The sequence below is a fragment of the Anomalospiza imberbis genome, chromosome 7 (genome assembly GCF_031753505.1).
Source record: "Anomalospiza imberbis isolate Cuckoo-Finch-1a 21T00152 chromosome 7, ASM3175350v1, whole genome shotgun sequence".
Classification (NCBI taxonomy): Eukaryota; Metazoa; Chordata; class Aves; order Passeriformes; family Viduidae; genus Anomalospiza; species Anomalospiza imberbis.
In genome coordinates, this window is record NC_089687.1 from 1,107,699 (window position 1) to 1,116,442 (window position 8,744).

The following is an 8,744-nucleotide window of genomic DNA, read 5'->3' on the forward strand; positions in this document are numbered from 1 at the left end:
AAGAGAAAAAACCTGGGATTTGCAAAATTTTAAACTTTTTACAGGTCCTGTCAAAGCTGAGGCTGATCCTTTCACGCCTTCATCCCAGTTCCAGGGTCACATTCCCAGTACCACACTCAACCTCTCCAAAACCCCTGAACTAACCCCTTGTTTTCCTTCCCAGAGGCACCCAGGGATGGGATCCATAGGAAATGCATCCCATTATTCTCAATACTGAATGCACATTTATATCCAGGGACCCCAGTGTTTGCTCATGGATCACTGCACGTTCCCACAGGGAAACCTCTGCTTTTCCAGAGCTTTGGGCTTCCAGGTGAAGGATGGGAGGGGAAATGCAGCATTTGCTGGGAAAAGCCCGGGACTGAGAGGAGGATCTGGAATTTCTGCAGGATTTAAACCCACAGAGGTGCCCCCTCTTCCCTAAAAACCACAGCACTCCGGATGAGCTCTCCGTCCCCTCAAATCCAGCCCTGCCCTCTCCTCCTCTTCCCTTTGCTCCCACTGCAAGATTTCCCCAACCCTCTCATTCCCTCCTGTTTTATCCAGATCCAGCACATTTTGCTCTATTTTGCCCAATTTTCAGCTCAGCTCCCAAAAAATAGGTCACAACATTTAGAATCTTATCCCAATTAGGCTTTAAAAACCCAGAAATTACCCCTTTTTTTTTTTTTTTTGCCCATTCCCTGTATAATTTCCAGGTTAATAATATTTCCCAAAACAAAGCTGGGGTTTAAAATTCCAAGAGTTGTCTACAAAAGAGCTTCTCTTCCCTCATTTTGAGGAATAAAAACAAGAAACCTGCAAGGTCCTGTCGGCAGGTCAGGCCTGCAAGTTTTCCATGAGCTTTTCCAGGGAATTTTTTATGTAAATATCACAAAATTATTAGGGAATATCAGGCAGAGTTTAGGGAAATATCAGAGAGTTTATAGGGAAATGTCAGGGAGTTTTTAGGGAAGTATCAGGGAATTTGGGGGAAATATCAGGAAGTCTTTATGAAAATATCAGGGTTTTTTTAGGGTAGTATCAAGGAGTTTTTAGGGAAACACCAAGAGGTTTTTAAGGAAGTATCAGGAAATTTTTAGGGAAATATCAGGGAGTTTTTTAGGGAAGCATCGGGGGGGTTTTATAGAAATATCAGGAATTTTTTAGAGAAATATCAGGGGGATTTTATGGAGACATCAGGGAGTCCTTATGAAAATACCAAGGAGTTTTTAGAGGAATATCAAGGAGATTTTAGGGAACTATCAGGAGGTTGGTAGGTAAAGATCAGGGGTTTTTAGGGAAGTATCTGGGGGGGTTTAAGGAAACATCAGGGAGTTTTTAGGGAAGTGCACGGAGGGTACACCTTCCTCTGTCTGGGCTGTGCTCTCCTGCCCTGGGCAAGAAGGGTGGGAACACTGGGATCCCACAACACGGCCCCAGAACGGATCAAAGGTGCCCTGAACATTCCCAGTGCCCAGCAGCAGCTGGGAAATGCAGGAGCCCCACATCCCAGCCAGGAGCTCCACATCCCCAACCCACATCCTGGAGCACCGAAATCATCCCCTGGAGAGAGCCCCAGGGCCAAAATCCATCCCTGGAGAGAGCCTCAGTGCCAAAATCATCCCCTGGAGAGAGCCCCAGCACCAAAATCCATCCCTGGAGAGAGCCCCAGCACTAAAATCAACCCCTGGAGAGAGCCCCAGGGCCAAAATCATCCCCTGGAGAGAGCCCCAGGGCCAAAATCATCCCCTGGAGAGAGCCCCAGGGCCAAAATCATCCCCTCGAGAGAGCCCCAGGGCCAAAATCATCCCCTGGAGAGAGCCCCAGGGCCAAAATCATCCCCTGGAGAGAGCCCCAGCACCAAAATCATCCCCTGGAGAGAGCCCCAGGGCCAAAATCCATCCCTGGAGAGAGCCCCAGGGCCAAAATCATCCCCTAGAGAGAGCCACAGCCAAAATCATCCCCTGGAGAGAGCTCCAGCACTAAAATCATCCCCTGGAGGGAGCCTCAGCACCAAAATCATCCCCTGGAGAGAGCCCCAGGGCCAAAATCATCCCCTGGAGAGAGCCCCAGGGCCAAAATCATCCCCTGGAGAGAGCCCCAGGGCCAAAATCATCCCCTGGAGAGAGCCCCAGGGCCAAAATCATCCCCTGGAGAGAGCCCCAGGGCCAAAATCCATCCCCTGGAGAGAGTCTCAGTGCCAAAATCATCCCCTGGAGAGAGCCCCAGCACCAAAATCATCCCCTGGAGAGAGCCCCAGCACTAAAATCATCCCCTGGAGAGAGCCCCAGGGCCAAAATCATCCCCTGGAGAGAGCCCCAGGGCCAAAATCATCCCCTAGAGAGAGCCACAGTGCCAAAATCATCCCCTGGAGAGAGCCCCAGGGCCAAAATCATCCCCTGGAGAGAGCTCCAGCATTAAAATCATCCCCTGGAGAGAGCCCCAGGGCCAAAATCATCCCCTCGAGAGAGCCCCAGGGCAAAAATCATCCCCTGGAGAGAGCCCCAGCGCCAAAATCATCCCCTGGAGAGAGCCCCAGCGCCAAAATCATCCCCTGGAGAGAGCCCCAGGGCCAAAATCATCCCCTGGAGAGAGTCCCAGGGCCAAAATCATCCCCTGCAGGGAGCCCAAGCACCAAAATCCATCCCTGGAGAGAGCCCCAGCACCAAAATCCATCCCTGGAGAGAGCCCCAGGGCCAAAATCATCCCCTGGAGAGAGCTCCAGCATTAAAATCATCCCCTCGAGAGAGCCCCAGGGCCAAAATCATCCCCTGGAGAGAGCCTCAGTGCCAAAATCATCCCCTCGAGGGAGCCCCAGCACCAAAATCCATCCCTGGAGAGAGCCCCAGCGCCAAAATCATCCCCTGGAGAGAGCCCCAGCACCAAAATCATCCCCTGGAGAGAGCCCCAGCACCAAAATCCATCCCTGGAGAGAGCCCCAGCACCAAAATCATCCCCTGGAGAGAGCCTCAGTGCCAAAATCATCCCCTCGATAGAGCCCCAGCACCAAAATCCATCCCTGGAGAGAGCCCCAGCACCAAAATCATCCCCTGGAGAGAGCCCCAGCACCAAAATCATCCCCTGGAGAGAGCCCCAGCTCCAAAATCCATCCCTGGAGAGAGCCCCAGCGCCAAAATCATCCCCTGGAGAGAGCCTCAGTGCCAAAATCATCCCCTCGATAGAGCCCCAGCACCAAAATCCATCCCTGGAGAGAGCCCCAGCGCCAAAATCCCTCTGCAGAAAACCCCAACTCCAGCTGCCTCCAAGCACTCCAAACGTGCCAAGAGCCACGTGGAGCTCACCGAGCCCCCCAGGGCAGCAGGGAATCAATTCCAGCCCGGATGGCCCCACTCACCCGTGGTCTCGACGATTCCCTCGAGGATGACGACGATCTCGAACTGCTCCGTGTGCATGCTGCGCTGGGACAGGTCGTAGAAGGGGCTCTTGGAGTCGATGACGTGGCAGATGGTCAGGGGGGACACCAGGAAGAGCTGGTCAGCCCCGGTGCTGAAGCCCACGTCCAGCTCCAGCTGATCCAGGGGCAGGAATTCTCCCTCCGGAGTCTGCCGGGACTGCGAGGGACAAGGAGGGGAAGGGGCCTTGGAGCTCCTCATCCCTGCGAGCGCCCAGGGCGAGCTCGGACAAGGCTTGGAGCAGCCTGGGACAGCGGAATCCCTGCCCGTGGGAGGGGATTGAGAGCCCTTCCCGCCCAAACGTTCCAGGATTCTGGGATTTCACCGGGTGGAATCAGGAGTTAGGGACCGTGCGGTGCCCGGGGACACGGCCAACCCAGGGAAACAGGGTGAGCTTCAGGGGAGGGGAGGAAACTGTGGAGTCCCAGAAAGCCTGGGTTGGAAAAGCCCTCCAAGATCGATTCCCAAGCATTCCCAGGTCCCCGGGTGCTGGGAATGGCTGGGAACTGCATCCCAGGCTTCGCAATCCCTCCAGGAATGGGACTCCACTCCTGCCCTGGGCCAATGCCTGACCTCCCTTTCCCTTCCCCTGGAAAATCTTTCCCAGTATCCAATCGAGCTCCAGGTTAAACTCCCACAGCACCATCGCTGCCCTCCCTCCCCTGGATCCCCGGAACTCCCAGGGGATCCAGCACATCCCTGCCAGCCCCTGTGGGACAGGGATGTCACACGCTCCCAGCTGCTCCCGGGGAATTCAGATGGAATGCCAGAGCTCAGATCCAGAGAAAGCAAATCTGATTTTACACCTCCCCGAGTCCCGGGAAGAATCCAACCCCAGGCAATTCCAGAGGGAACATTTTGCTAAGGACGAACCCTGAGTGACTCCGTTGCCCTGAGTGATGAGGGGGAAAACTCAGGAATTCTGAGCGACATCCAAGCTCTTTCCAATCCCAAAAACCCATCCCAAAATCCCCATTACAGCAAAAGAGGCTTTGCACAATTTCCCACTTTCAGGCTTCGGTGTTGTTCTTGCTCCTGGCCTGAGCTCGGCAGGAAAAATAAAGGAATATTTCCCCCATGGATTAGGATTTTTTGTTTTCCTTTTCCCTTATTTTTTCCTTTTATTTCCTTTTTTTTTTCTTCCTTTTATTTTCCCTTTTCCCCGTTTTCTTTTAGTTTTCCTCTTATTCTCCCCCCATGGGTCCCTTTTATTTTCCCTTTCTCCTCTACTTCCCTTTTTCTTTTATTCCTTTGTCTTTTTTACTCTTTTCCCCTTTCATTTTCCCTTTCCTTTTCTTTGATTTTTTCCTTTTTCCTCTTTTTTAATTTTGTTTTTTCCTCTTATTTTCCCCTTAATTTTCCTTTCCCCTGCTTTTTCATTTTACTTTTCCCTTTTATTTTCCCTTTTTCCCCTTTTATTTTGCTCTTCCCCCATTTTTCAATTTTTTCCCTTTTTTCCTCCTAATTTCCTCTTTTCCACTTTTGTTTTTCCCTTCCCTTTTTTTTTCCCCAGGAGGCCTGGCCTGGCACTGCTTCTCTTCCAAGCACAAACCTTTCCTTTCCCGTACTTAAAATCCAGGGAATTCTTTTGGAGCCACCCTAAGTTTGAAGCTTCAACTTTTAAAATTCCCCCTCTGGCATTTCGAGATCCAAAAAAAATTATATATATTTTCAAATGCTGGACTGGAAATTACTCATTTTTCATCTTTTATAGCTTGAAATATATGAAATTATTTAAATGTATTTATATAGTATGCAAATATATATTTAGACATTATTAAATATTTTAAAACAAGCTGTATAAATTATATATTGTTCAATATAAATATTTATAATTGCATATTACATAAATCTATGGCATTACATTGCAATGCTATTCTATATATTTATCCTTATAAATAATGTTTATAAGTGATCCCTTAAAAATCCCTGCAGGACACCCCCATTCCCTGTAGGATATTCCAGATCCCTGCAGGACACCCTCAATCCCTGCAGGATATCCCAAATCCCAGCAGGACACCTCCTTCCCTGCAGGATATCCCAAATCCCTGCAGGTTATCCCAAATCCTTGCAGGATATCCCAAATCCTTGCAGGCTATCCCAAATCCCAGCAGGACACCCCCTTCCCGGCAGGATATCCCAAATCCCTGCAGAACACCCCCAATCCCGCAGGATATCCCAAATCCCTGCAGAACATCCCCAATCCCTGCAGGTTATCCTAAATCCCAGCAGGACCCCCTCATTCCCTGCAGGACATCCCAAATCCCACCAGGACACCCCCAATCCCGCAGGATATCCCAAATCCCACCAGGACCCCCCCATTCCCTGCAGGACACCCACCCCAAGGACAGGACACCCCATTCCCTGCAGGACATCCCAAATCCCACCAGGACACCCCCAATCCCGCAGGATATCCTAAATCCCAGCAGGACACCCCCATCCCCTGCAGGACACCCCCATTCCCTGCAGGATATCCCAAATCCCACCAGGACCCCCCCATTCCCTGCAGGACACCCACCCCAAGGACAGGACACCCCCATCCCCTGCAGGACATCCCAAATCCCACCAGGACACCCCCAATCCCGCAGGATATCCCAAATCCCACCAGGACCCCCCCATTCCCTGCAGGACACCCACCCCAAGGACAGGACACCCCCATCCCCTGCAGGACACCCCATTCCCTGCCGGACACCCACCCCATTCCCGATTCCCGGGGGGTCCCTGCGGGATGCAGCAAACGCCCCCCGAGCCCGCTCCTTCCTGCCAGCCGCTCCATCCCCGTTCCCCGTTCCCGATTCCCTCTCCCCTCTGGATCCGCGGCCGCCGGGCGAGCCTCAGACCATCGCCGGCCTTCCCAGCCCTCCGGGGCAGGGATGTTCCGGGTCTAACCCCGGCACTCCGCTTTCCTGGGAGTTCACCTCGATAAAGTTCAGCCTGGCTGGGCTCAGGGCTGCCCAAAAAGCTCTGGATTATGCCCGGAGCTTTCTCCTTCCCGGCTCACGGAAGGCTCCGAGCTACAAAGGATTTCCTTGTCAGGGAAATGGAGCATTTTATAGGAATCTATAAATATCCATCCCGATCCTGCGCTGAATGTAGGAATTATCTCCAAGGAGGTTGGGAACGCGGTGCTGATGGCTGAGCCCGCAGCCCGACGCTCCCGGAGATGTTCCCTGTGCCAGGAAAACAGGACAGGGATGCTGGGACAGCAGCAGGACCCAAAACACGATCTGGGATCATCCAGTCCGACCCCTGGCCACGAGCAGGGCCACCTTCCATGGACCGGGCTGCTCCAAGCCCCGGGGACGTGGGGACAGCCACGGGCAGGAGCGAGAGATGTCCAAGGGACACGGAGAGGGGGTGGGATGTCCCCAGGGGAGCAGCAGGGGGGCCACGGATCCGTCACACAACCATGGAATTGTTTAGGTTGGAAAAGCCCCCCAAGACCACGGAGTCTAGCCATCCTTGGCACTGCCAGGGCCCTCACAGAATTACTGAGGTTGGAAAAGCCCCCCAAGACCACGGAGTCCAACTATTCCCAGCACTGCTGGGGCCCCCGTGGAATTACTGAGGTTGGAAAAGCCCTCCGAGGACATTGAGTCCAACCATCCCCAGAACTGCCAGGGCCCTCACAGAATTACCGAGGTTGGAAAAGCCCTCCGAGACCACAGAGTCCAACCATCCCCAGCACTGCCCCATCGAGTCCAACCATCCCAACCACTCCCAGCACTGCCAAGACCCCCACATCCCCAAGCGCCACCTCCACACGGGACGGGGACTCCACCACTGCCCCGGGCAGCTTCCCAGGGAGGAATTTCCCCGCGATGCCTCCCGGAGCACCCACCTTGAGCAGCTTGCAGCGGATCTGCGCCGAGACCATGTGGCTGTTGCGGAGGTTGCCCACGCGGAACATGAGCGTGAGCTTGCCGTCGCGCATGGAGATGGCGGCGTGCTCGCTGAACATCAGCGTCTCGGCCCTCTTCTTGGGCTGAGACATCTTGATGAACATGCAGCCGATCAGGAAGGCGTCCACGATGGAGCCCAGGATGGACTGGAAGAGGAAGAGGATGATGCCCTCGGGGCACTTGTCGGTGATGTAGCGGTAGCCGTAGCCGATGGTGGCCTCGGTCTCGATGAAGAAGAGGAAGGCGGAGGGGAAGTTGTACACGTTGGCCACGCACGGGGTGTAGCTGTCGTCGTGCGCCTTGTTGAGGTCCCCGCGCATGTAGGCGATCACCCACCACATGGAGGCCATGAAGAGCCAGGCCACGGTGTAGGTGAGGATGAAGATGAACAGGTTCCAGCGCCACTTGAGGTCCACCAGCGTGGTGAAGAGGTCGGACAGGTAGCGGCTGGTCTCGCCGCCCAGGTTGCCGTGCTGCACGTTGCAGCGCCCGTTCTTGTCCACGAAGCGCTGGCGCTTCCCGCGCGGGGCGCTGCGCGGGGGCGGGAGGCCTCCGCCGCTGGCCGAGGTGCTCACCACCTGGTACTCATCGCCCAGCTTGCGCCGCAGCGCCGACATGCTCCGCGCAGCTCCGCGCAGCCCCGCGCAGCCCCCGACACCCCGCTCAGCCGGCAAAATCCGCGCAGCCACCGGCACCCGGCTCAGCCCCGCGCACCGCGCAGTCCGCTCAGCTCCGCGCAGTCACCAAGACCCCGCTCAGCCCCGCGCACACCGCACAGCCTCGTACAGCCCGCTCAGCTCCGCGTTCCCCGCACAGCCCCGCGCAGCTCGCTCAGCTCCGCGTTCCCCGCACAGCCCCGCGCATCTCGCTCAGCTCCGCGTTCCCCGCACAGCCCCGCATCCCCCGCTCAGCCCCGCGCAGCCCGCCCGGCCCCGCCGCGCCGCGGCCGCGGAGCCTCCGCCCGGCGCCGCCGCCTCCCACGCGGAGCCGCCGGCAGCGGCCCCGGGCAGGGCGGCACCGCCCCGCGCAGCGACACTCCCCCCGCACCGCCCCTGGATCCGCCCCTGGACCCGCGCACCGCACCTGGGCCCGCCCCGCCATCCGCCCCCTCTGACCCTGCGCGTCTCAGCGCGCAACGACCCCGCGCACACCCCGCCCTCCGCATCCTCGGTGCGCTCCGCATCCTCATCCTCCCCCCAGCATCCTTCGCTCATCTTCCTCCCCCCGGCATCATCTTCCTCCCCCCAGCATCCTCCCCCGGGGCTCCATCCCTCCTCCTCCTCCTCCCACCCTTGGAGGGGCTCCAGCTCCCACAGAACCATCCAGGAGGGGCCGAGGGGAGGTCGGGCACCCCCACTCCTATCCTATTGTATTCTATCCTATCCTATCCTATCCTATCCTATCCTATCCTATTCCATTCCATTCCATTCCCTTTTATCCTGTTTTT

General features: G+C 55.8%; 1 protein-coding gene across 1 annotated transcript in view; it reads right to left on the reverse strand.

Annotated features, from left to right (window-relative positions):
- KCNJ3 (potassium inwardly rectifying channel subfamily J member 3) overlaps window positions 1-7,991 on the reverse strand; it is a 30,848-nt gene extending 22,857 nt beyond the window's left edge. The window contains exons 1-2 of the mRNA XM_068195083.1: window positions 7,237-7,991; window positions 3,338-3,554 (exon numbers count right to left, since the gene is read on the reverse strand). Coding sequence (XP_068051184.1) covers window positions 3,338-3,554; window positions 7,237-7,914 — 895 coding nt within the window. The 5' untranslated portion in view covers window positions 7,915-7,991. The remainder of the gene's footprint in view (window positions 1-3,337; window positions 3,555-7,236) is intronic.
- Window positions 7,992-8,744: the final 753 nt, after the last annotated feature.